This window comes from Salvelinus alpinus, chromosome 13 (genome assembly GCF_045679555.1).
Source record: "Salvelinus alpinus chromosome 13, SLU_Salpinus.1, whole genome shotgun sequence".
NCBI lineage: Eukaryota > Metazoa > Chordata > Actinopteri > Salmoniformes > Salmonidae > Salvelinus > Salvelinus alpinus.
Genome location: NC_092098.1, coordinates 10,618,955 through 10,646,579, shown reverse-complemented (window position 1 = coordinate 10,646,579; position 27,625 = coordinate 10,618,955). Strand labels below are relative to the sequence as shown.

At 43.8% G+C, this 27,625-nt stretch overlaps 4 protein-coding genes across 5 annotated transcripts; 2 read left to right on the top strand and 2 right to left on the bottom strand.

The window, feature by feature from the left end:
- Window positions 1-697: 697 nt before the first annotated feature.
- On the top strand, window positions 698-9,373 carry znf541 (zinc finger protein 541). The gene is made up of 13 exons (XM_071337846.1): window positions 698-1,005; window positions 1,598-2,759; window positions 2,853-2,899; window positions 3,695-3,794; window positions 3,967-4,098; window positions 4,195-4,543; window positions 4,637-4,691; window positions 6,399-6,541; window positions 7,076-7,179; window positions 7,282-7,357; window positions 7,529-7,617; window positions 8,746-8,900; window positions 9,087-9,373. Exons 1-13 carry the CDS (start codon window positions 899-901, stop codon window positions 9,274-9,276), a joined length of 2,709 nt encoding a protein of 902 aa, XP_071193947.1. The 5' UTR covers window positions 698-898; the 3' UTR covers window positions 9,277-9,373.
- zbed4l2 (zinc finger BED-type containing 4-like 2) lies at window positions 9,361-14,214 on the bottom strand. 2 transcript variants are annotated; one of them, XM_071337848.1, is made up of 3 exons: window positions 13,878-14,214; window positions 13,488-13,581; window positions 9,361-13,244 (listed from the first exon to the last, which is right to left on the bottom strand). In XM_071337848.1, the coding sequence occupies exon 3, from the start codon at window positions 13,222-13,224 to the stop codon at window positions 10,549-10,551; it is 2,676 nt and encodes an 891-aa protein (XP_071193949.1). In that variant the 5' UTR covers window positions 13,225-13,244; window positions 13,488-13,581; window positions 13,878-14,214; the 3' UTR covers window positions 9,361-10,548. The 2 variants fall into 2 exon arrangements, with proteins under 2 accessions (XP_071193949.1, XP_071193950.1); XM_071337849.1 differs by lacking the exon at window positions 13,488-13,581.
- A 134-nt stretch (window positions 14,215-14,348) lies between these two features.
- Window positions 14,349-18,751, top strand: LOC139537034 (alpha-soluble NSF attachment protein-like). Its single transcript, XM_071337845.1, has 11 exons — window positions 14,349-14,548; window positions 14,898-14,980; window positions 15,075-15,191; window positions 16,349-16,395; window positions 16,545-16,622; window positions 16,743-16,798; window positions 16,927-17,011; window positions 17,111-17,215; window positions 17,303-17,371; window positions 17,562-17,612; window positions 17,700-18,751. The coding sequence occupies exons 1-11, from the start codon at window positions 14,454-14,456 to the stop codon at window positions 17,799-17,801; spliced, it is 888 nt and encodes a 295-aa protein (XP_071193946.1). The 5' UTR covers window positions 14,349-14,453; the 3' UTR covers window positions 17,802-18,751.
- Window positions 18,752-20,246: 1,495 nt separating this feature from the next.
- On the bottom strand, window positions 20,247-25,726 carry LOC139537033 (radial spoke head protein 6 homolog A-like). Its single transcript, XM_071337844.1, has 7 exons — window positions 25,396-25,726; window positions 25,088-25,316; window positions 24,665-24,967; window positions 24,122-24,571; window positions 23,881-24,025; window positions 21,004-21,121; window positions 20,247-20,874 (listed from the first exon to the last, which is right to left on the bottom strand). The coding sequence occupies exons 1-7, from the start codon at window positions 25,488-25,490 to the stop codon at window positions 20,634-20,636; spliced, it is 1,581 nt and encodes a 526-aa protein (XP_071193945.1). The 5' UTR covers window positions 25,491-25,726; the 3' UTR covers window positions 20,247-20,633.
- Between the last annotated feature and the right edge of the window lie 1,899 nt (window positions 25,727-27,625).

Sequence of the window (27,625 nt, the reverse complement as noted above, 5' to 3'; positions counted from 1 at the left end):
ACAAATTGGAACTAACAGTAAGTACTGTAAAAAGCAAGCACGTCTTTCTAGCTTTTAGCTAGCTAGGTAGCTCGCTTATTGATTAACCAACCGTATTTTTTTCACCCAAACTGTTAACCTAAATCCAATGACATGGTGACACATTTTTTATTGATTTCACGTTCACGTTAGTTGACATCTCAACCAAATGTAAATCAAAACTAGACCATGAAGTCTGTGCCCAGTGAGTACAGGCTCAGACTGCTCTCAACTCTACATGCTGTTGGGCTTTACCCTACAAATTAACACATGTCAAATAATTAACTCTGTTCAATGACTGGTACCTTGTATTTTGTGTTCGACAACATGACTGTGTGTAACGTTAACGTTACTGTCAATGAAGGAAGTAACTACATTTGGTTGCAGATATGGCAAAGCAGCAGACATACTGTATCAAGGCCTCTTAAGAGAGACAATGTTGGAGACTGATGAATGCACCAAGGGGTGTTTTCCCCCTCATTCTACCAGTGAGCACTTCACTATTGATGATGTTGACGTCCTCAACGCCCCCAACCCACCACTGCCCTTCTCGCACCCATTTCACCCAGAGCCTTGGATGGGATGTGAGCCAAATAGAAACATGGAGATTGGTGAGTTGTTGTTGTAGCAGAATATAGCCAAATAAATGTGTTCTCAGAGTGAGCAGTAATGAATTGAAGAACGATAATGCCATCCCTATTTGTGTTAGTTTTATGTTTGAGTATTAGCTAGGTGTGCTTAGCTATATGCCTTTTTCTGCAATATCACTTCAGATAACACCTCTGGTCCTGTCATCGTGGGAGAGGGCACTCTGTTGGAGCCATTTTCATTGACGGTACCTGTCAGGTCTTCACCTTATGAGTGTACGCTCTGCCATAAGATGTTTGGAACAGCCAACACACTCAACAAACATTTACTGACCCACCAACAGGAAAGACCACATGTTTGCCCCATCTGCCAACGAGCATTTAAACGTCATGATCACCTGTGAGTCATATCCCCTCGCTCTAGAAGCAATAATTCTGTATTAACAATTACACTGAGTGTACAAAACATTAGGAACACATTTCTCTCTCAGAACAGACCCAATTCGTCAGGGCATGGACTCTACAAGGTGTTGAAAGTGTTCCACAGGGATGCTGGCCCATGTTGACTCCAATGCTTCCCACCGTTGTGTCAGGTTGACTTGAAGTCCTTTGGGTGGTGGACCATTCTTCATACACATGAGAAACTCTTGAGCGTGAAAACCCCAGCAGCATTGCAGTTCTTGACACTACTACCAAACCCCGTTCAGTTAAATATTCAGACTTGCCCATTCACCCTCTGAATGGCACACATACACAATCCATGTATCAATTGTCTCAAAGCTTACAAATTATTCTGTAACCTGTCTCCTCCCCTTCATCTACACTAATTGGATGTAACATGTGACATCAATAAGGGATCATAGCTTTCACCTGGTCAGTCTATGTCATGGTAAGAGCAGGTGTTCCTAATGTTTTATACACTCGTATGTTTTTTGATACAGTCATTTGACATTTCAATGTCCTGATGAAAATGATAACATCTCTCTCTGCAGCAATGGCCACATGTTGACCCATCAGAAACGCAAGCAGTTCCGATGTGCTGAACCTGGGTGCCAGAAGAGCTACTGTGATTCTCACTCCCTGAAGCGCCACTATATCTCTCAGCATGGTCTCCCTCTCATCCCGCCCATGTCCCAAAGCCCCCCTCACCCAACCCACCCAGCCCACTCTGCTACTACCCAGTGGGAGCCTGTGGATAGTGCTGCATATTTGGGAGGTTCAACAGCTCACTGTAATTACCGCCCCATGTTCCTGACCCAACCCAAACAGACATCAGACACTCAACAGAAGGTCGCTGATTACTCTGGCTTTTTCAGCTTCAACAGTTACAAGGGGTTTGCTCCTCCAAGTGGCCTACAACTGAACAACTACTCAGAGCAGAACATCTCTCAGTCAAGGCCTATCTTAGTCCTGGACACCTGGATGCAGCAGTCTGACAAAGGTCCTTGTAGTGAGTGCCCAGGTGAATTAAATCCACCCCAGTGGGCCCCTGAGCCTAGTAACATCACTACTGCTACTTTACCATCACTACCTCCTGGAATGGATGGCCCAAGTCCTCATGGCTGGGAGAGTGTAGTTGACTTCCCTGTGTCTGACCTCCAAGTGCTTGAAGAAATGTTGTCCTGTCATCCCTGTAGTGAGGCTGGTAACCGGGAGTGTTTAGTAAAGCCAGCGTCCCCGGAGAAGAGCTACTCTCCATCCAAGCAGGAGCAGTCGACTTATGGCCAGATGAACTCGGAAGGGAAACCCAAAGTTAACACTCAGCTGCACTCTTTTGACCCAACAGCAAGCTCAGATTCCAGTGTAACATCTACGTCGTTTCCCAACACTGTTTTCATCCACTCAAGCTCAAGTCTTCCAAACAAGCCCAACCCAGTCCCACCTATCCCGCCGCCACCAGCCATCGTCCTACCCTGCCTCTACAGTGTGCTGAAGTCAGAGACTTGTAATACAAAGAGCGACAGTAAGAGAAAGAGAGAGAGTAGGAAGAAGGGGAGGGCTGTAGAGCTTCCTGCTCCACCTCTCCCCACACCTCGCCCCACCTCTCTCCTGGCTCCCCGACGTCCCCGCCCTCGGCCACACTACCTCGTCTCCCCAAGCCAGGTGGCTATGGCCTCTTTTAGCTCAGACAGCAACCCTCGTCAGACCTTCCAGGTATGTGCACTACTAGCAGTGCTCAACAATTGAACACTTGCCAGTTTGTTTATGAATACTGTATTTATAATATTTCTATATTCCTCCGTACAGGGAAGAAATGTCAGTGTGCCAGGAGAGGGACAACAGTGTAGTGACGGGTAATGATGAATAGAAATAAAAATACACTGTTTCATGAGCTGAAATATAAGATCCTAGACATTTTCTATACGTACAAAAAGCTGATTTCTCTCAAATTTTGTGCACAAATTTGTTTACATCCCTGTTAGTGAGCATCTCTCCTTTGCCAAGATAATCCATCCACCTGACAGGTGTGGAATATCAAGAGGCTGTTTAAACAGTATGATCGTTACACCTTGTGCTGGGGACAATTAAAGGCCACTCTAAAATGTGCAGTTCTGTCACACAACACAATGCCACAGATGTCTTTAAGTTTTGAGGGAGCGTGCAGTTGGCATGCTGACTGCAGGAATGTCCACCAGAGTTGTTGCCAGATCATTTAATGTTTAATTTCTCTACCATAAGCAGCCTCCAACGTCGTTTTAGAGAATTTGGCCTCACAACCGCAGACCATGTGTATGGCGTCGTGTGGGCGAGCGGTTTTCTGTTGTTGATGTTGTGAACAGAGTGCCCCATGGTGGCGGTGGGGTTATGGTATGAGCAGGCATAAGCTATAGACAACGAACACAATTGCAATTTATCTAGATCCTCAGGCCCTTTTTTCCACCTTTTTTTTTCTGTATCTGAACGACAGATGCATATCTGTATTCCCATTCATGTGAAATCCATAGATTAGGGCCTAATGAATTTATTTCAATTGATTGATTTCCTTATATGAACTGTAACTCAGTAAAATCAATGAAATTGTTGTATGTTGTGTTTATATTTTTGATCAGTAGAGATTGGCCTCTTAACTGCTGGCCTTCTTCCCATAGGATATTCCCTAGCTCTCACAAGACAGAACAGAGCTACAAGGCCAGGTCCTCAAGTGGACCATATGCACCCTCTCTTAAAATGGAACCTTACTCTCCAGAGGTAACAGCTTACTGAGCCATATTATTATTTACATTATGATATTATTAAACATTCGTCATCTTGGGCCGCTATATTTCTTACATGTCAAGTAAGCACAAATGTATTTTTTGTAAGTACAAACTTTTGTCATTACAGACTGTATGTCTATTTGTGCCTATGATGTTTCCTGCAGCCTGGAGAGAGAGCACCACAGACTCCGAGGTCTCCATCTAGAACAGAAGACATGCCTCTGTCTCCTTTGGTCATCCCTGTTTCAGTTCCAGTCTCTGCGAAGACAGATCCTGACACTCCTTCATCACTCAATGTAAGTATAGGAAAAAAGAGCTCAGTACAACGGTCAGTGCCTTCTTAAATCATTACTTGTACACTGATAACCCCCCTGTGGTTGGTTGTGTGACAGGCAGAGAACCCTCAGAATGGTTCAGGGAGGTCAAAGAGGAGCCGGCGTCTTGACTTCATGAAGACTCTGATCATTCCTCCCCCCATGCTCCCACAGCCGTCCCCACGGAGGCTCCTAGACGAGGAGGGTGGGGGTGCTACCTGGTGTCGTGCAGCAGGCGGCTACCCCAGTCAGCTACGCTCCCCCATGTACCTGGCAGACCACCTGCTTAACCCCAGCTTCCAGCCTCCTCCCTACACACCCCCACCCATGCTGAGCCCCCTACGCCCAGGGACCGGCCTGTACTTCAGCACAGTGCCTTGGCTTCACCCCGGCCCTCCTCTGCCCAGCAGCTACACCGCCTCTTTGGGTTTGTTTCGCGTTAGGAAGTATCTTCCCAGGTTCAGAGTTTTGCCACTGAAATACATGAAGAACTTTGTGTTTTATGGCTTCTGCTTTTCAGATGGAGCTGATGGAATCTCCTTGATGATGGACGACACAGTGGTCAACATAGAGCCGTACGTTTCTCTCTGAAGTGTGTTCAGCCAAAGCTTTATTGTTACAATCCTTGAGAGTCAGTCTGTCTAAATACAGTGCATTCGGGAAGTATTCAGACCCCTTGACTTTTTCCACATTGTTACATTACAGCCTTATTCTAAAATTGATTAAATAGTTTTCCCCCCCTCATCAAACTACACATAGTACCAAATAATGACAAAGCAAAAATTGGTTTTAGAAATGTTTACTAATAAATAAAAATCTATATAAAAATCTAAAACTGAAATGTCACATTTACGTAAGTATTCAGACCCTTTACTCAGTACTTTGTTGAAGCACCTTTGGGAGCGATTACATCCTTGAGTCTTCTTGATTATGACGCTACAAGCTTGGTACACCTGTATTTGGAGAGTTTCTCCCATTCCTCTCTGCAGATCCTCTCAAGCTCTGTCAGGTTCGATGGGGAGCGTTGCTGCACAGCTATTTTCAGGTCTCTCCAGAGATGTTAGATCGGGTTCAAGTCTGGGCTCTGGCTGGGCCACTCAAGGACATTCAGAGACTTGTCCAGAAGCCACTCCTGCGTTGTCTTGGCTGTGTGCTTAGGGTCGTTGTCCTGTTGGAAGGTGAACCTTCACCCCAGTCTGAGGTCCTGAGTGCTCTGGAGCAGGTTTTCATCAAGGATCTCTCTGTACTTTTCTCCGTTCAGCTTTGCCTCAATCCTGACTAGTCTCCCAGTCCCTGCCGCTGAAAAACACCCCCACAGCATGATGCTGCCACCACCATGGTTCACAGTAGGGATTGTGCCAGGTTTCCTCCAGACGTAATGCTTGGCATTCAGGCCAAAGAGTTCAATCTTGGTTTAAACAGACCAAATAATTTTGTTTCTCATGGTCTGAGAGTCTTTAGGTGCCTTTTGGCGAACTCCAAGCAGGCTGTCATGTGCCTTTTACTGAGGAGTGGCTTCCGTCTGGCCACTCTACCATAAAGGCCTGATTGGTGGAGTGCTGCGGAGATGGTTGTCCTTCTGGAAGGTTCTCCCATTTCCACAGAGGAACTCTGGAGCTCTGTCAGAGTGACCATTAGGTTCTTGGCCACCTCCCTGACCAAGACCCTTCTCCGATTGCTCAGTTTGGCCAGGTGGCCAGCTCTAGGAAGTGTCTTGGTGGTTCCAAACTTCTTCCATTTAAGAATGATGGAGGCCAGCCACTGTGTTCTTGGGGACCTTCAATGCTGCAGAAATGTTTTTGTACCCTTCCCCAGATCTGTGCCTCGACACAATCCTGTCTCGGAGCTCTACGGACAATTCCTTCGACCTCATGGCTTGGTTTTTGCTCTGACATGCACTGTCAACTGTGGGACCTTATATAGACAGGTGTGTGCCTTTCCAAATCATGTCCAATCAATTGAATTTACCACAGGTGGACTCCAAGTTGTAGAAACATCTCAAGGATGATCAATGGACACAGGATGCACCTGAGCTCAATTTCGAGTCTCATAGCAAAGGGTCTGAATACCTATGTAAATACGTTTTTTTTTTGTGTGTGTGTAAATTTGCAAACAATTCTAAAAATCTGTTTTCGCTTCATCATTATGGGGTGACGTGTGTAGATTCCTGTGGATTTGTATCTATTTGAGAATAAGGCTTTAACGTAACAAAATGCGGGAAAAAGTCAAGCGGCCTGAATTCTTTCCGAAGGCACTGTATAAGGAGCCTGTTTGATTTCCAGGAGAATCAACGTGGGCCAACTTTTCCAGGCTGAGATCCCACCCATTCGTAACCTGCTTCTAATGCTATATGATGAGCACCCTGCTCAGCTTGTCTGGGCTCCCTGGGGAGACATATCTAGCAACGTGGAAACACAAAAAGGGGGTGTGTTTCTCTTTTTGACGATCACACACACACGGTTGTACTATATATTGGTATGAGCTACTGTATTGGTAGTACAATTGATACTAGGTTGAATATATGAAGGTTAGGATAACATAATAATTCCAGTTTGAAAATAGACAAATTCATGGGACCAGCGCCGTTGCTCATTCTACTGGATTAGCATTGAAAAAATGACCCGCGGTCGGGGAATCAAGTAATAAAGTTGCTGTAGATCATTTTTAAAACTTTGAAATGAATAGAATGACAGTAAAGCAGTTATGCTATGTGTTTGCTGAGTAGTTAACCGAAATTCACAACGTTTTTCACTTTGATGGGAAAATTTCTGTTCTGCTGAAACTCACTTCCAGCAATTTTAGCTCGCATTGCTGGTCCCATTGTTTAGAATTGTTCCGCATTCATGCAAAGAGTTATGGGATATTAGAATTCTCTTGTCCTAACTTGGGTATCTTCAACCTAGACCTGATATCGACATGAAATGTGAGAGGTGACTTGTCTGCTTGACTGTTTTTCCAGTGACTGAACTGATAGACTTGTGCTGTTCCAGCGTGCTGCCAGGAGGGGGCACCAACACAGAGCTGGCCCTCCACTGTCTGCATGAGGTGCAGGGAGACATTCTGGTGAGCAGTACAACAGTATGGTTGGTACCTGAGCTCAGCTCAAATTGAAGACAATGTTGATTCAGGGCAACTTATGGTATACGTTGTGTGTTGTGTCCCTAGGCTGCACTTGATTTACTGTTAGTCAGGGGAGACTTTCGTTCCTCAACACACCCTTTGTGTGACTATCACTACCCAGGTACCCAATTTGATACTCTGAAAAGTGGAATGAAGATAAACGAGTTATGAATATTGACGCACATTTCAAGACTATTCAATTATGTTCTTTGATGTTTACATGTTTAGTTCAAGCCATGCCATACATGCTACTAATACTTTAACTTCTCGTCATAAAACCTATGGCTGACAGGGTCAGATGATTGGAGTCCTCAAGAGAAGAAACTATTTCGTAAAGCGCTGCTCACCCATGAGAAGGACTTCCAGCTTATTCACAGTGTGGTAAGAGAATCATAATATTGAAATGCCCAAATACACTGACTGTACAAAACATTAAGAACACCATCCTAATATTAAGTTGCAACCCCATTTTTGCCCTCAGAACAGTCTCAATTTGTCAGGGCCTGGACTCTACAAGGTGTCGAAAGCGTTCCACAGGGATGCTGACCCATGTTGACTCAAATGCCGTTGACTCAAATGCCGTTGTGTCAAGTTGACTGGATGTCCTTTGGGTGTTGGACCATTCTTGATACACATAGGGAAACTGTTGAGCGTGAAAAACCCAGCAGCGTTGCAGTTCTTCACACAAACCGGTGAAGCCTGGCACCTTCTACCATACCCCGTTCAAAGGCACTTAAATCTTTTGTCTTACCCATTCACCCTCTGAATGGCACATACACAATCCATGTCTCAATTGTCTCAAGGCTTAAAATTATTTAAGCTGTCTCCTCCCCTTCATCTACATTGATTTGAAGTGGATTTAACAGGAGACATCAATAAGGGATCGTAGCTTTCACCTGGATTCACCTGGTCAGTCTATGTCATGGAAAGAGCAGGTGTTCCTGTTTTGTACACTCAGTGTATACTTGTAATGTCATGCTGCCATTGGACAGGGTATAGACAGAGAAGGAAGACTGAAGAAATGGCATTGACCTGACAGTTGTCTCACACTGAAGTTACAGACTAAGTCCGTGACGCAGTGTGTGGAGTACTACTATGCGATGAAGAAGCTCAAGAAGTTCAAGCAACGCAGTCGAGGATCAGACAAAAAGGAAGCAGTTGGTGAAGAGCCTGTGAGTTTAGTGTTGTATAGTATTGTGTGTAGTATAGTATTGTGTGTAGTATAGTATTGTGTATGGTGTAGTATAGTATTGTGTGTAGTATAGTATTGTGTATGGTATAGTATAGTGTATAATGTGTATGGTGTAGTATAGCATAGTATTGTGTGTAGTATATTATTGTGTATAGTGTAGTATAGTATTGTGTAGTATTGTATAGTATTGTAAAATATGTATCAAACCTCCTATACAGTACAAACAGTTGTAGGTTTACAGAAACAGATTTACTGACTATGTCAAACAAGTCGGCCAATATTTTACAGTGAAATAATTTCCACTTCCTGTATATCAGCAGATGGAGTCACCTGGCTGTTCTGAGGACAACCATGTGGGACGGAGAGGGCCCAGGAGGACACTTACTAAACCAGGGAACAGGACTAAAGGGGTACAGGAGGAGCAGACTACCACAGGAGGTGCTTTGGAGTACATCTGTCGAGAGTGTGGGCGGTCAGTGGAACTTCACTAAAACGATGCCAGGGACACATCGCAATGACATCGCAAAACATTTCTGTCTTGTTGAGCATTCCCTTGGTTAATTAATCCAGGATGACATGTTGACCCCCCTCTATTTCTGAGCACCTTTGATCGTTCTCACGTCATCGTACTGACATGTATAATTCTGTCCCCCTCCAGGGTATTTGACAAGGTGAAGAGTCGTAGTGCTCATATGAAAACCCACCGGCAGCAGGAGAGGGAGTGGCTGACCAGGTATGTCTGGCCTATGGGCTGCCCTGCAGACAACCCTCATCAAGGAGATCCAGGTCAGGACTCTGCCAAGGTGCCTTTACTCTACTGTACGAGAGGAATCCTCTATAGTACATAGTGGTGAGCACAGGACTGTTTCAGTTACTGACATGTCAAGTATACGTCGAAATGTTACACATGACTGAAATTCACTCACTATGAATTCATATTGGCAGGTATTTATTGAAAATCACTTCAAAAATAATGTTTAACTATAGAAAGCAACGACAATTGACATGTTTTTTTTCTCTCCAAAAAACACACCCTACTTACTATAAGGTTTAGGACTTTATGTGATGTTGCATTCATGTTCCTTTGTCATTCTCTGTTGTTGGACAACTGGTTCTGTTATTGTTGGTTCACATTGTCCTAAAGTTTCTAAACAACATGCTCTTTTTAAGCAACCTGAAATCCTTGCTAAAATGTCCTGTGGTTTTAATTACATTTGTGTCAATATGAAAGCCAAAGTTTGCCTGGTATGCTCAATTGAATAATCCATTGTAAAAGAATTCAGTTATTATTGGAGTTATTACTCTTTGTATACAACTACAAGACATTGACAATTGGTTATAAAAAATGAATATGAATCAGGGTTAGATCCTGGGCAGCTGAGAACAGAGAATGTATTTACTGAACTGTGGCCCGCTCCTCACAAACCGTTTTGGCCTGAGTTTAACACTTCTGGATTGGATCTTGTGTTATGTTCTTTAAGTTAAAATTCTTGATGAACAATCCACTAGTTCAGGAAGTGTACGGCCTTTACCTGACTGGCATGTCCTCTATGTGAGAGTGTTGATGAAAGTTAAACTTGTCTCAGGTGTTTTAAAATAAATGTGTTTGTCTGAACAATGTTGTTTTCAGCCATTCCTTTCATTACAACAGTTTTTCACAGTTAGTGTTTGAGACGCTTCTCATTTCTAAATCGACATCATGCTGCAATTACTGTACAAGCTTCTCATTTGAACCAGTGATTTTACTTTATGCAAACCAAGAATAACATGCATTTCTGTTGCCATTCAACAAGAGTGACCGTACATCTACAACTTCGCACACCTTTACACATAGGCTACATATTTTTGAAAGCACTTTACAATGATGTATGATGTAAATCACAACTCAAATGTAGATATGTAGGCCAGACACTATTTTACATGTAAATACAGACGCCACACAAGTGTGTCTTTTGAGTCCAGTAGCTGTATTATTTGCTTTGCCTTGTCGTTGATTTTTCAAACTCTTCACCTAGATGAGTTGAAGTCAGATAAATCTTGGGCATGAATGGATGGATCTTTTCTCAGAGGCCTATGCACAACATAGTTCTTTACTTTAGAAAACAAGGTATGTAGACTGATCACAACTTCTCCCCTCCCACCCAAGCCTTGCTCTCGTAGGACACTAAAGACTGATACAGAGTCTGCTTGGCTCCATTCCTGTCACTGCCCCTCTCTTCTTGCCCCGTAGACCCTCCCATCAGTTTCTCCACATAGTCGCTGTTCTGGTGAAGGAATAGAATATGATCTAAATGATGGGGCCCCAGAATGGCCCTGCGTTGAGCAACAGTAGTCTCTCTAGGAGCAAAGGCCCTGTCTGCAGGCACAGCAGTAGCAGGGATAGCCAGAAATGTGCGGGCAAGTCTGGCCACGGCAGGGAAGCGATGCTCCTTAGAGCGCCACCAGTGGAGAGGTGACAGGCTGCGTTTGCACAGCGGCTCTGCAATGTAGTTCTCCAGCTGTTGGTGGATCTCAGGCATTCGCTCAGTGGGATCCTCTCCAAGCAGTATGTCGTACATGCTTTTGGCCACATGACTCACTTGCCTATAAGCAGGGGGCTGCAGGTCTCCTTTTAACAGGCTAGACAGTCCTGCTACTCTCCTGGGACCATTTCCAGCACTGCAGCGCGAGCCTTCACCCAGTCCCTCTCCACTGACCTGTGACGGGGCAGTCTGGGACAGCCTCTTTAACTGTTGCTGCAGCACAATAATGTCCCCCTCTTCATTTGATTCACAGGACACAGGTGAATCCAGAGGAGCGATGGTTGACTGTGAGTGATCCAATCCCCGATTCCTCACTTCCTTTTCCCTTCCCTCTTCGCCATCCTCATCCTCGCCTCCTTTGTCACACTCTCTGCTCATTTCCTCCACCTCTATTTGTGCTTGAGCAGATAATAGTTCCTTGACCTTGTCGTGCAGCCTACTACGTGCATGTGGGCTGAGGAAGCGCAGCTCCTTAAACCTCGGGTCCAGGAATGAGGAGAGGACGGCAGGGCTGTCCAGTAAGGCTTCCTCTTCACCCAGTCTCCACTGTCGCTCCATCCCTGACCGCACCGTCTCCATTACTCCCCGAGCCACAGGGCAGCTGGTCTCTGCGATGTGTTGCTCTAGGACACGAGATACGCCATGCAGGCACGGCATAAGGGCGGAGATGGACAAATTGATGTCCTCGCTCAAGAAGGAGGCAGCGATGCGCACGGTCTTAAGTACTGGCACCAGTTCCTGGAGGAGGCGCCACTGGTGGTCCGCTAAATTTGGAGCAGCTTTCTGCTCCTCGAGAACTGAGCTCACCACCCACTTCAGCTCGAGCAGACTCTCACACATGTCGATAGCAGTTGCCCAGCGCCCTGGGTCATCCAGCACTAGACAAGCGCCTGCCTTATTCGCCGCCTCTGCCTTGTGGATCAGAGCGGCGGCAGCAGGTGCGTCATGCTGGAAATGTGAGATAATCCTGCGGGCCTCCGCAAGAGCCTGTCTGACAGGTTCCATCCATAGTCCGTCCTGGATGCAGAGTTTGAGGGCTTCCCCTGCACAGTGTAACGCTACCCAGCCTTCTGGGAGATGCTGAGGTGATTGGTGTGGTCCAGCAGTACGATTAACTTTTTCTTTCGGGACTCCCATATTCTCAGTCCCTCTGGCCTCTGAGATCCTGGGAGTGTCATGTACAACACAGAAAACAGAGCTCTGGGGAAGATGGAATTCAGAGAGAACTGCCTTCAGCGTGTCCCCAAATTGAAGGAAACCTCTTTCACAAATCTTCTCTCTGATATCGGGCATGGGACAGGTCTGCAGCACACAACGGGCCAAGCGCCAGTCTTTGTCAACAAAATGTGCACTTACAGTGAAGAAGAGCCGACCGCCTGCTCCCACCGCACAACCTGCTACGGACTGCCAGTACTCAGTGCAAAGTGTTATGCAACGTGGAGCCAGGCCAGACTGAAGATACTGCTGCAGGTGCCGTTTCAGAACATCATAGTGATGCCAAAGAAGGCTGCCAAGCTGAGAGGGAGACGGCACTGGGTACTGTGGTTCTAAGCAGCTCAATAGAAGACGAAATCCCCTCTCCTCCACCACAGACAGTGGTTGCAAGTCCCTGTACACCATTTCCAATATTAGGTCAGTCAGAACCCCAGTACGCTTGCCATTGGATTCTTTGGTGGTGATACCACTACGGTTGGTATCACCAAAGTTGTTGTTCTCACTGTATAGTAATCCAGTATTTGAGTTTGACGGTTCCAGATCTTGGCTGGTGACAGGGATTGCATTGGCACCGCCTCCTACATCTAGGGGAGGAGCACATGTGATTCGGGCACGTTTGGCCGTCCCTTGTTCAGGAAATAAGTCAGCATCCTGCTGCTCCTCTTTTACAACTATGTGCAAATCTGTCTGGAACATGCATGTGTTGGCTGTGGCAGATGTAGTAGAGATGTTGCAGGGGAATCCGGGCTGGGCCATTGGCTGGAGTGATGTAGCTGGAATCGGTGCCCCGGCCACTGCTGTGTTATCAAGTACAGGTGGTGCGTTGTCGCGTATATTATGTTTGCGGACAAGGTGTTCCCTCATAGTCGTAGTGCTGTTGTGAAAAGACAACTGCCTCTTGCATATATTACACTCAACATACATCTCATTAAGCTGGATGTAGTAATTCCAAACGGTTGACTTGCGCCTATCCAGAACCAGTCCTGTTGCTCCCCGTTCCCCCCTTCTCCTCAAATTTGGGGCCAGACTGCTGGACAGGGGGTACCCTCGGAAATCCATGTTAGAGTTGTCGGAGATCACTGGAATAGAAGATAAAAAACATTTTTGTTCAGTGTTCGGTTAAATTGTGTTTTGTTACATAGCTTCCAAATATTAAGATGTACAAATAATTGCCATATAACTCGATCAGTAGCATCCTACACAGTAACAACAACAACTCATTCAAAATGGCACAGCAAACATTGTTGGATTATGATACACCATCATTTTTGGCATGCATTGAGATTTTCCTTTCTTTATATATATAAATACAGAATAATGACCTCAAGATGTTCTCCTGACTGAAATATTTTCACCGCCAAGGAGTTTGAGCCCAGGAGTTTAGGAACCTGTCTCAAACTAGGGACCGTTGATCACCTGAGATAAACAATTATGTCCAACCAGCCACTAATTATCTAGAGTCCAGAATAATTTGAATATGGAAAATAAAACATTCACACAAATATAAGAACCCCACGTGAATAGCTTCATAAAATTACGGCGCCCGTTGTTTCTCTATCAACAGCTGGAGACCTTTGACCCGTAAAGGATCAAATACTTTGGGTTATAGTCTAACGTTCATGCGCTCCAGATAAGCTCTTAAAAACGAGAAACCGTCAAATAACCAAATACAATTTTGCACAAATGAACGTATATATGATATCCTAAAATACCTGTGTTTTTCCCCCCCGCAAATGGTATTGCAAGCGTATATTGCTGTGATGGTAGGAAAAGCTTTGCTCACAATGAGAACAGTATACTATGCTTTTTTAGCATCCAATTTAAAGCCAAAACGTCTATGTAAACTTCAACTGAGTGGTTGATAGTCCTCCATTGTTTGTAGTAATATTTCGGTGATACGCGCAATGACACAAATGTATCCAGAATTATTCTTCCTACAACAATGTATCACAGCAGGAGCGTATTCATTATGGAAACCGTTTACCGAAACAGATGGTACGAAATGGGATTTGTCCAATAGAAACTGTCGTTTGCGGTTTCCGTTTGTAGTAAACGGTTTCTGTTGCAAAGCAATTTGCAACTTGCAACAGACGAAACGCCCAGTGCTGCCTATCATCACGTGTTTTTATGACAGATCACCTGATTTGTACTTCCGGCTTGTGTGACGTGACCGTATAATAACAACGGATGTGACGCGTGGCTAAATGTAAATACAGAGCTTACTGTGTTCTGCATTCGGTACCACGCACAATTTCCAGAGCTAACGAATAATACATTGTTTAAAAAATATGGATAATTCTGGGAAAGAGAAGGAGGCTTTGGCTCTCATCGCTGAGGCTGATAAAAAGAGGAAATCCTCACGAGGATTTGGGGCGTTGTTCGGGTATGTGCCTACTAAGTTTAGCTATCCAAGTTAGCTTGTCTATTTGAATTGTATTAGCTAGCTACTACTAATTCAAATCCCCATCCCATAAGTATTTTAACATCAAAGTATGGGCCTACGAAAATACTCACCTAAGAATAACTATATATACGGTGACGGTAACGTTGGCTAGCTAGTTATGCTACACCAAATTGTGAGCCACAGGGAGTATTCAGTCAAATATTCCCTTTTCATCTAGCCTGGCTATATCGAATTTTTTCCTTGTTAGTTCATTGCCATGCCAAACATGTTTGGTATTGATATGTAGTATTCGTAAGGTCTAAACAGCATTATCTGTGTATTTCTCCAGAGGTTCATCCCGGAAATATGAGGAAGCGTGTGACATGTATGTGAGGGCAGCAAACATGTTCAAAATGGCCAAAAATTGGAGTGGTAAGATTTGGTTCGAGTTTTATAGTGGATATTTAGAACACGAGGGATTGTGTTGGCTGTAACCAACCTAATATTGGTTCACATTTTGTTCCAGCTGCTGGCAACGCATTCTCCCAAGCAGCACACCTCCATCTGCAGATGGACAACAGACTTGATGGAGCCATCAATTTACTTAATGCAGGCAATGCTTTCAAAAAAGCAGACCCACAAGGTACATCCCATTGCATTATCAAAATTATAGTTGGGTTTATGGAACAGACATTAAATATAAAATGTATTATATCCTCGAGGGTTGAACAATGTGTGCCACTGTATATGCCCTATTACAGTGGTCACCAACCTTTTCTGAGTCAAGATCACTTTCTGAGTCAAAATGCAAGCCGAGATCTACCGCTCTGATTTTTTTATTAACACGACTTAAAAAATGTAAGCCTATGCAACATTAACCAATTAAAAACAGTACTGTAGCAATGAGGTTTGTGCAGTAAGCTATAAGCCCAATACATTAACACCACATACTAGCTTTGCTTGAATTTTCCTGCCAATGCATTGTTGTTCAGGACATTAAAAAATATATTTCAAAATTTGAGGTAGGCTATATGATCACACCAGTAATAGATATATTGTTGTATTACTTGTGAGGCACAGCTGAGTGAGCATACATTTAAATCATTTGCTTTTTATTTTACTGGGCAGATGGTGCCTGGATCTGATGGTCAGTCTCAGCGGAGGGAGGGAGCAGCAGACTGAGGGTCCGTCTCTCAACATCCCTCTGTTCTCCCTTTCCTCCACTGACACTGACCAAAAAGGGACACCGTCTTCCAGCTGATGGTGAAACTCGAGTCGCACCGCATTATTTCTGTCTCATGCACAAATTCATGTTGTTACTCTTATGAACAGAGAAAGTGAAATATTCCGTGATATTAAAAAAGACCCAAACCGCTAATAATAACAATGCAAGCCTATAGATACACTTTCCTACTCATTCATTACTGCTGCACTGCTTGTTGTAGCGCTGAGTGGAAATAGAAAGAACATGCATTTTATGGCTTATAAGTGTTGACTAGGAGGTGTTGACAGTGCTGAGTAAGAACTTAAACATGAACTCACTCATTAAAAACAGCAGCTCTTTGCTGTATTCATTGACAGTCTCTCTGGCAGCTGAATTGGCTGCACCTATCACCAACAGCCCGAGACCAATAAAAAAAAATAGGAACACAAGGCTTTATCGTTGGATTTGACAGAAATGTTTGGCGATCGACCGGTTGGTGACCACTGCCCTATTAGAATCCTACACTGAAGATCCAAGGTAAACAGTGATTCCTATGTGGCTTTGATTCCATTTGAATGTACTTTTCATCTCCACAGAGGCCATCAACTGCCTGAACCAAGCCATTGAAATTTACACAGACATGGTGAGAAGCTAGGAGTATTTCTGCATTTACTACACAGTGTAACAAATAACTCAATATCAAGCCTGCTCAATGATAGTAGAATTGTGCCTAGTGTTCAGGAGCACTAGCTGTATGGTGTTGATCATTATTCCACCTCTTCTGGTCTGCAGGGCCGTTTCACCATTGCAGCCAAACACCACATATCTATTGCTGAGATCTACGAGAGTGAGCTGTTAGACGTTGATAAGGTCAGTTACCAGAGCATTATAGTGTTGTATGTACCGTTTTTTTTATCGATCTTTCACATATTTCAGCCTTTGATATTAATGAGAGGCCATGACTAGTAAATGTGCATCTTTAATCCACAGGCCATTGCTCACTATGAACAGGCAGCAGATTATTACAAAGGGGAGGAGTCAAACAGGTGTTTCAATGTTCTGGCATAATCTCTTATGGTTTTATTGATCTAATCCATCCCACTTTTCATACATTTCTTTTAGTGTTTTGTCAATGTCTTTTGAACTGATTATTTTCCTGCCAATCTAATTGTAGTGCTGCAAATAAGTGCCTTTTGAAAGTGGCCACCTATGCTGCCCAACTGGAACAGTACCAAAAAGCCATTGAAATTTATGAACAGGTGTGTATTTAACCATGCATGTGTATTAAATTACCGATTAACTGCTATAGTGGGCTTTCCCAATTACCTTTTTCTGAGTTTGTTATGTGTGATGCTTAGATCGGAACTTATGCAATGGACAGCGTCCTGTTGAAGTATGGCGCTAAAGACCACTTCTTCAAAGCAGCTCTTTGTCACTTCTGTGTGGACATGCTTAATGCAAGGGTGAGTCTTTATTTTCTCCTACCTACACATCAACACTTTGCCTCTATGTAGTAGTTTTGACTGCTCTGATCTCTTGTCTACCGTCAGCTGTCTGTACAGAGATATGAGGAAATGTTCCCAGCCTTCTCAGACGCTAGAGAATGCAAACTGGTTAAGGTAGGCCTATTATTAAATCATGGGTCACTATGTTTGTGTTTTTTGTATTTCTGCTTTATTTTCTAAGTTAAACAGCTCTTTGAATGGCTTTAAATCTGAGTGGATATAAAAGCAAACATGACACATTTTTAATGAGGGATAAGTATTGTGACGGTGTACAATAAAATGTCTTCTGCTGTAATTTTAACAGAAACTTCTAGATGCATATGAGGAACATGATGTGGATGCATTCACTGATGCGGTAGGTTTTTCTCATGCCATTCCATGGTGACAGAATGACATGTTTAAATTATGTTTGTCCATTAAACCAGTTCTCCTTCTCTAACAGGTCAAAGACTTTGACTCCATCTCAAGATTGGATCAGTGGAACACCACTATGTTACTTCGGATCAAGAAACAAATACAGGATGATGAGAGCGACCTTCGCTAATCCTTCCCTCTGCCAATCCATCAGAACACACCTGGAAGTTTAACACTATATATATCATGTCACATTCCTGAATAACTTTCCATTTTTCTCTCTGGCTGGTCTCATCCTTTAATCACAGGCATTGAACCCTTTAAATTAGTGTTTCCTGTCTATCCACTTATCAATCTCTGATGTGTTGTCAAGCAATAAGGGTCCTGGCCCAGACCCCCAAAGATAAACTACTGGCAAAATCCTGTGTAGAATAGCACCAGGTAGATAAAGAAGTGTAGCTATTAGCTATCCCATCCAAATAAGATGGATAATTACCTGAGACTAAACATTGTCGTAGTTTATTTCTTGTCATGTGTTGTTTTCTGTCACAGTAACTCCACGTCACTCTCAAAGTGCTCATGCTTTTAGGTAATGTACGTCCTGGACATTTCCAGAGGCAACATTATATAGTACTGGAACATACTGTCATGAACTGGTTTTCCGTTGTAAAATGTCAAGGCTTCTAATTGACTTATTTGAAGTATGTTGGGCATTGCTCAATGCTGCTCTTGTTTTACAAAATAGGAACGTCATCAGCCAAAGAAGTTTTCGTTGGGCATCTTATATTGGGTTTAGACTTTGGAAGAGATGGTACACATTTTTCAACTCTGGAAGAGTATACATTATTTCAGATTAGTCTGCTAGCAGCCATTCCCTTTTTAATCATTATTTATTGATCTCTTAAATGTTAACATGTTGAATTTTGTTTTATTATCCAATAGATACTATTTCTATGTTGTCATTCCAAAGGAAATCGCTTTAAATTTCCACACAGGGAGATAGATTTACCTCAGTGCTATGGGTAGAACTAAGATGATTCCTAGCAGCCTGCCCATGTGCGTAAAGGTGGTGGCTTATTACAATCTTGCACATAACCATTTTTATTTATTTCCCATTTTGATTAAATATTTTGTTTAAAATGATCTTGTAGCTTGATTTAATAAGAGGTAACGCGTAGTATACAGTTGAAGTCGGAAGTTTACATACACTTAGGTTGGAGTCATTAAAACTTGTTTTTCAACCACTCCACAAATTTCTTGTGAACAAACTATATAGTTTTGGTAAGTTGGTTAGGACATCTACTTTGTGCAAGACACAAGTCATTTTCCCAAGAATTGTTTACAGACAGATTATTTCACTTATAATTCACTGTGTCACAATTCCAGTGGGTCAGAAGTTTACATACACTAAGTTGACAGTGCCTTTAAACAGCTTGGAAAATTCCAGAAAATGATGTAATGGATTTAGAAGCTTCTGATAGGCTAATTGACATAATTTGAGTCAATTGGAGGTGTACCTGTGGATGTATTTCAAGGCCGACCTTCAAACTCAGTGCCTCTTTGCTTGACATTGTGGGAAAATCAAAAGAAATCAGCCAAGACCTCAGAAAAAAATTGTAGACCTCCACAAGTCTGGTTCATCCTTAGGAGCAATTTCCAAACACCTGAAGGTACCACGTTCATCTGTACAAACAATAGTACACAAGTATAAACATCATGGGACCACACAGCCGTCATACTGCTCAGGAAGTGAGACACGTTCTGTCTCCTAGAGATTAACGTACTTTGGTGCGAAAAGTGCAAATCAATCCCAGAACAACAGCAAAGGACCATGTGAAGATGCTGGAGGAAACATGTACAAAAGTATCTATATCCACAGTAAAACGAGTCCTATATCAACATAACCTGAAAGGCCGCTCAGCAAGGAAGATGCCACTGCTCCAAAACCGCCATAAAAAAGCCATACTGGTTTGCAACTGCACATGTGGACGAAGATCATACTTTTGGAGAAATGTCCTCTGGTCTGATGAAACAAAAATAGAACTGTTTGGCCATAATGACCATCGTTACGTTTGGAGGAAAAAGGGGGAGGCTTGCAAGCCGAAGAACTGTAGACACATGCACATTTGTGGCCTGCTGGAGGTCATTTTGCAGGGTTCTGGCAGTGCTCCTCCTTGCACAAAGGCGGAGGTAGCGGTCCTGCTGCTGGGTTGTTACCCTCCTACGGCCTCCACGTCTCCTGATGTACTGGCCTGTCTCCTGGTAGCGCCTCCATGCTCTGGACACTACGCTGACAGACACAGCAAACCTTCTTGCCACAGCTCGCATTGATGTGCCATCCTGGATGAGCTGTACTACCTGAGCCACTTGTGTGGGTTGTAGACTCCGTATTCAAAAGTGACCAAAACATCAGCCAGGAAGCATATGAAAAGGACAGGAGCAATTACTGAGGTATTGAGTTACTTGTCTGCTTCATGTGATAAGTAATAAACAGTGAAGTCTGCCTTGCCAACACATCTGACTACGGTCTGATGTCTAAAAAAGTAGGTCAATTAAATGCACAAACATTGTTTCATTAAAACCTGGTATTGGGGTGGGACACTGTTGGAGCGTGAAGGTGGGTTGGATTTGGTAGGGGATCAGTGTGTGTTTTGCTCTCTACCTGTTTGTCTGTATAATCTTTAAAAAATGACTAATAAAAAAAACATGTACAAGCACTGTTCTCTCAGTGGACATTGCTGTGCGAATTGTTTTATTTGTTCTTAATAAATTAGGGGCTCTATTTAATCTATCACTGAAGCGTTACAGATTCCGCAGTAGAAATGTAAAGGTCATTTTGAGCCGACATACGCAGCGTTTACCATGAATGCAGTCTCAGCTAAAACCGGAACATTGCCTTTAAATTTCAATCACGCTGTAAAGCTGAACTTTGCAACGCGGATTGAATAGAGCCCTCTGGCTTTAGTCAACAGTAAATGTTGCCTATTTTGTAATGTAGCGTTTGTTAACTACAAAGTCATCTTTAATCATCCTCTTCTTCCTCCTCCTCTTCGTCCTCACCCAGGCCCTCTGTCTCTTCTTGGGCAGCCCTCTGCTCCTCCAGTGTTGCTTTCAGGGCCTGCTCTTCTTCCAGACTGGGGTCCAGGGACTCTGTGATCTCTGGCCCACTGGGGTATTCTCTCTGGGGCATTGTTGGAACAGTTGGGATGTACCCTTCCCCTGCAAATTTCAGGCCCCAACCAATGTAGATGTTCTCAAACTTCCTAAATTAGGAAACAAAAAAAAACATATTTATTTGATTGGGGATATTGTCTGTATCCCACAGTTATAATAATATATAATACATTATCCCTACAAAGTTCTAAAAATAAATAAATGACACTCAATCTTACTTTCCACTGGCATAAGTATAAGCCCCTGGCCAGAGGTTTGAGCGCAGCACTGCAATAGCAAACTGAGAGATGAGGGTGGAGGACATCTTGGAGCTCCAGGGAGGGGTGTTGGTAGTCTCTGAAATGCAGTTGAAAGGAGTTTAACACATAGGGAGGAATGATCATAATAGACATGCCACCAGCATGGAGTGAAAATGTAGGCCAACCAACTGACTGAGAATAGGATACGCCTGACGCCCAAACTGATATTTAATGTCAGAATTTATTAAAAATTAGGTTAGGGTCTGGGTTAAGGGTTTGGTTAAGGTGAAGGTTTCGTCTAGTAATGACAAAAATATACACTGCTCAAAAAAATAAAGGGAACACTTAAACAACACAATGTAACTCCAAGTCAATCACACTTCTGTGAAATCAAACTGTCCACTTAGGAAGCAACACTGATTGACAATAAATTTCACATGCTGTTGTGCAAATGGAATAGACAACAGGTGGAAATTATAGGCAATTAGCAAGACACCCCCAATAAAGGAGTGGTTCTGCAGGTGGTGACCACAGACCACTTCTCAGTTCCTATGCTTCCTGGCTGATGTCTTGGTCACTTTTGAATGCTGGCGGTGCTTTCACTCTAGTGGTAGCATGAGACGGAGTCTACAACCCACACAAGTGGCTCAGGTAGTGCAGCTCATCCAGGATGGTACATCAATGCGAGCTGTGGCAAGAAGGTTTGCTGTGTCTGTCAGCGTAGTGTCCAGAGCATGGAGGCGCTACCAGGAGACAGGCCAGTACATCAGGAGACGTGGAGGAGGCCATAGGAGGGCAACAACCCAGCAGCAGGACCGCTACCTCCGCCTTTGTGCAAGGAGGAGCACTGCCAGAGCCCTGCAAAATGACCTCCAGCAGGCCACAAATGTGCATGTGTCTGCTCAAACGGTCAGAAACAGACTCCATGAGGGTGGTATGAGGGCCCGACGTCCACAGGTGGGGGTTGTGCTTACAGCCCAACACCGTGCAGGACGTTTGGCATTTGCCAGAGAACACCAAGATTGGCAAATTCGCCACTGGCGCCCTGTGCTCTTCACAGATGAAAGCAGGTTCACACTGAGCACATGTGACAGACGTGACAGTCTGGAGACGCCGTGGAGAACATTCTGCTGCCTGCAACATCCTCCAGCATGACCGGTTTGGCGGTGGGTCAGTCATAGTGTGGGGTGGCATTTCTTTGGGGGGCCGCACAGCCCTCCATGGGCTCGCCAGAGGTAGCCTGACTGCCATTAGGTACCGAGATGAGATCCTCAGACCCCTTGTGAGACCATATGCTGGTGCGGTTGGCCCTGGGTTCCTCCTAATGCAAGACAATGCTAGACCTCATGTGGCTGGAGTGTGTCAGCAGTTCCTGCAAGAGGAAGGCATTGATGCTATGGACTGGCCCGCCCGTTCCCCAGACCTGAATCCAATTGAGCACATCTGGGACATCATGTCTCGCTCCATCCACCAACGCCACGTTGCACCACAGACTGTCCAGGAGTTGGCGGATGCTTTAGTCCAGGTCTGGGAGGAGATCCCTCAGGAGACCATCCGCCACCTCATCAGGAGCATGCCCAGGCGTTGTAAGGAGGTGATACAGGCACGTGGAGGCCACACACACTACTGAGCCTCATTTTGACTTGTTTTAAGGACATTACATCAAAGTTGGATCAGCCTGTAGTGTGGTTTTCCACTTTAATTTTGAGTGTGACTCCAAATCCAGACCTCCATGGGTTGATAAATTTGATTTCCATTGATAATTTTTGTGTGATTTTGTTGTCAGCACATTCAACTATGTAAAGAAAAAAGTATTTAATAAGAATATTTCATTCATTCAGATCTAGGATGTGTTATTTTAGTGTTCCCTTTATTCTTTTGAGCAGTGTATATAATTAAAAAACATCTAACTAGGCCTTCATTACTCCGGCATGGTGTTTTTTCAACTAAATCAGTGAACTAGGCCTTTATTATTCCTGGTGACAGCACTCTATAAGCAGGTCAATATTTTTCCTCAATCCCCCTCCCTCGCCCGTTGGCGGATATTTCTCGACAGCACCCCCAAACCATGTAGTCTGTGTAAGCGTCAGCTGTGTCCTTATAGCAGAGTTTCTAAACCCAAAGACAAAACATTGCCAGACTTCTGGGAATGCTTGCGAAGCAGACTTAGCAGACCAGGGTTTGGGGTTTGAGAGGTCAATGAGAGAAGTGAAAAATTCTTCCTTAGTTGTGAATTTTCTCGAAATCTAAAGGCACAACCTAGATTTGAGCCAATGTCATATGCATTTGAACATGTTATTACTCCAACCTTGTGAAAGTGACACGTTTTTATTTTCATCAAAAATGAGTGCCTTTGATTTGACGGCTTGCACATTCTGTGTTTCTAGCTAGCCAACGTCGCCATGACATCGCCTACAAGTTTGATCAGGGATTTCTATTGGAGAGCAGTTTAAGCCTATCTTCATACCGTACTGTCTTTGCTTATTGTCTCTTCTATTTGGAGCTACTCCAGGAAGTGACGTTGCAGGCTAGCTCAGTGCTGCCCCTTCTCATTGAGTACCTCAAGTTGAAGACTGACCGGGGTACTGCAGGCTGCAATTAGCAACTAAATTATAACTTCTTCTCTATGCGATTTAAAAATAATTTGTTCAAGGACATACATCTGGTGTATTAGAAGCAATTATTGGTACCATGATTGTCTTAAAATGTTGTATTTATTTACATGAAGATTGACATATTTCCATTCACTATAATGGGGATCATGTTTTGTGCAAACAATGCCTTCAGTACCGCGGTCGGACTTTAACTTCCGTGGCTTCAATGAGAGGGGGCAGTTGTTCTCTGGAATAGACTGACCTGCATCCTCAGAGAGTGGAGTGAGGAGGGGAGGCCCCACCTCTGGATCAGGCTCATCAGGCTCCTCCTCCTTCTCCTCTTCATCTGCTTCCTCCTCAAAGTCATCCTCAGGCTTGTCAGCCAGGTTCACCCACACACAGCGACCCTAGGAGAGGCCATGTGATTATTTTCAGGGCACAAAAAATGGGTTAAAAATGGCTTATCAGAATCACATTAGAAAAGGAATTTGTTTGAGTGTTACCTGTTGAAGGATGTGCTGGACATGATGCACCCAGGTGGATAGAGATTCTGCCATTTCAGGAACGGGAATTCCCTCAAAGTCAGAATTCTCTTCAAAGCTGTCTCGGGCTCCCTCCTCTTCCTCCTCACCTTCCTCCTCTGCAAACTGATAGAACCCGAGGGGACTGACCTGTGTGCCGGCAGAGATTCGAGCAATTTGGGCTCGCAAATAGTTGGCCTCATTGCCAGGAAAAGGAGGATAGCTGATGATGGGGGCATCCAGTCTCCCTGTGAAGAATTTGCGGATGTGGCGTGCGGCTGTGATCTGGGTGGGAGTGACAGTGGGCAGCTTCACCCAGGGAAGGCCAGGCTCTCTGCACACAAAGTAAGTAAACTTGTTCACACCTGTGCGATTGTCCTCCTTTGGCACCACAGGCGGGGGCTTGAAGGTGGATCTTGGGAGCGTATCAATCTAAAATGCAAAGTCATCATAAACTTTTCATACTAGAAGAAACGTAATATGAAAGCAACATACTGTAAGACAGCTATTTTTTCAGTAACTCACCACTTCCACCACATCAGCTTCCTCATCATCATCCCGAGGTTCTCCATCTCTTTCCTCGTCTTCCACTGTTTCCTCATTACCTTCTTCCTCCTCCTCCCCCTCTCTGTACTCGCACTCAGCAACGAGATAGTTGCCCTCTGTGCCCAGGATCTTGCCCCAAAGTCGGCAGCGCACTAGTGGTTGGGAATCCACCAGCTGCTTGAGTGCCAGGAAGACCCTCAGCATCTCCTCTCTACCCAGTCCCACTCCAGCCTGCTCCAGGAAGAAGCCAAGCTCACTCACATTGGGGAGCGGTGTTTCTACCTAATGAGACACAGACAAGTTGAAATAATTATTGATTACACTATACAACTTGCTCATTCATTCCCCAAATCAGTCTTGGTAAAGTGAATGTGCAAGGACCTTGGTCATTTCTTCTCTTACCAGTTCCTCCTCTTGTTCTCCATCATCACCCCCTCTCCGTGAAAACAGTAACCTCTGCTGCTCAGCCAAGAGCTGTGCAGCCATTGCCAGTGGCATGTCTCTCAAGGTGCTCTGCTTGTCCTGCAGAAATTCCTGCTTCACCTCACGGCTCATGTCTTCAATTATGTCAACCACATTTTCTGGACGCTCATTCATCACCTTGGTCAGTAATCGTGAAAGATGGTCATAGCTGGAAAGGTTGGAGAACAGTGTCATACTCACTTAACTAGCACGCTACCTTCACTATCCACTATGGCAATCATACTCACAGGTTGAGGTTGCTTTTTGTACTATTCTTGAGCATAAAGGCCTTGAAGCTATTCGCTGTGTGCTCCCTTTGGTCGTTCAGTGCTCCCTCTGCCATTTTTCTTGCGTTCCTAACAACTCAACAAAAAACGGTCCTGTTGTGAAAACAGATTGCTGTTCTCGACGCACTAGTGTCGTGGTTAAGTTTAGGTTGTTTATCAACACTTTTCCCAAACGTTAAAACTTCCAAAATCTCAAACGATAGGCATCGGGGGTATGCTAGCTATCCAAGTTCTTGTTCTTCACCAGTAAAAAAACACCACGAGCAGCCCGTTGCTAAGGTAAACAATACTGTTGCTGTGCTCGTGGTACTTTGCTATGCATAGAATGTCCATCAAGTGGCAGCACATCCATCACCCCTGGCACTGCTGACCTGCAAAACTCTAAAACTGATCCTTAGCTTACCCTCACTAAACCCTTAACTCTGAACCTAACCAATTCTGAAATGAAATGTCAGTTTGCAGGTCAGGTGTGTCTGTATAGCCTTTCCCTCCTAAAACAGTCTTCTGTTTTCTGTTCTGTTCTGTTCTTCAGCATTCTCAATCAAAAACCGTAAATAAAGGTTGAATTCATGTCCACCTTTGACAGAGAGCTGATCAGTATATGCATAGGCTATACGTTGTTTGTTTCAAATTGGCCACAATTAAAAGACATGGGACAAATATAACAAACAAAAAGCTGTTTTCTTTTTTTCTCATGACAGAGATTTTCTATTAAGGACTTTCAAAAGAAAAATCTATTACATTTTAGTAAATATTTTTCCCACTAGATTGCCCCAGTGCATCAGGCAATTTCGACAAATACAAAACTAAGGACACATAACATAGATATTTTGGGATGAACAAGAATCAGTGTCTACTTTCAATATGTTCATGGTGTTAAGAGCCAGTACAAATATAGAGGTGCAGTCACAATTTTCCAATTGTTCATCCTCAGTTTATAATATTGTTCTTTACGCCCTTCCTCAGATGGAGCATAATTCTGCATTTCCTGTGCCAGTCTCACGATGACCACTTTTAATTGGTCAGTGACATCTGAAGGATCGGTAGGTGTCTCCTTCATTGGCTCCCACTGTCTCTATAGGGTCCGGAGTGGGGTTTTCTTCCACTACTGGCAAATCCACCTGGTAGAAACATAATTAATTTGAGTTATATTATATGCCATCTATCTACAGTATATCTAATAATATTTCAGCATGGCTGTTATGAGTGTCATTTTGAGGGGATACCCAGAGTGACTGTAGATTATTCTGCTTGTTATCGGTTGCAAGATACCAGTTGTGTCATTAAATCTATACCTTTTCAAAACTTTCACATGAATACAACCAACCACTGTACCAGAGACAAAAAATTATAGGATTACCTGCAAAATTATGTCTGCAGTTTCCTTTCGTCTAGCGGGGGCTGCTTCTCCTTCCTCCATGGGCTCCTCTTCCTCTTTGTATTTGGCACAAACTGCTGGACTGGTGGCTCTGGCTCTTTCAGCTGTGCTGGAAAAGGTTCTGCTTGTACCGGATGGGGTGCGAAGGTTGCAACAGGTGGGATTGTTGCAATCAACCTGGTCTCAGAGCATTTCGTATTATTCTGTACGTAAATCTGATACATTTTGGAATTATATGTAACGTTTCATATGGTTTGTATTCATTTGTGATGTCCATCACCCATTTCGTACGATATGTTACGGATTACAATTCGTATTATATGTTATGAATTTGGCTTAAAAATCCTTCTTTAACCTGTATCCTCCGCTTCAACTACACTGATTGAAGTGGATTTAACCGGTGACATCGATAAGGAATCATATCTTTCACCTGGGTTTACCTGGTCAGTCTGTGTCATGGAAAGAGCAGGTGTACCTAATGTTTTGTACATGTACACTGAGTGTGACACCTGCTCTTTCTATGACAAAGACTGACCAGGTGAATCCAGGTGAAAGCTATTATCTATTATTGATGTCACTTGTTAAATCCACTTTAGTATATTTTGACATTGAAAAAGCATATGATACAATGTGGCGGGAAGGTCTACTGATTAAATTGAATGGATTGGGTATTAGTGGGAGAATGTACACCTGGATTATGGATTTCTTGTTTGCCCGAACCTTCCAGGTCAGGGTGGGATCAGCGTTATCAAGAGAATATGAGTTGGAAAATGGAACTCCACAGGTTGGTGCTATTACTCCTATCTTAGTAAT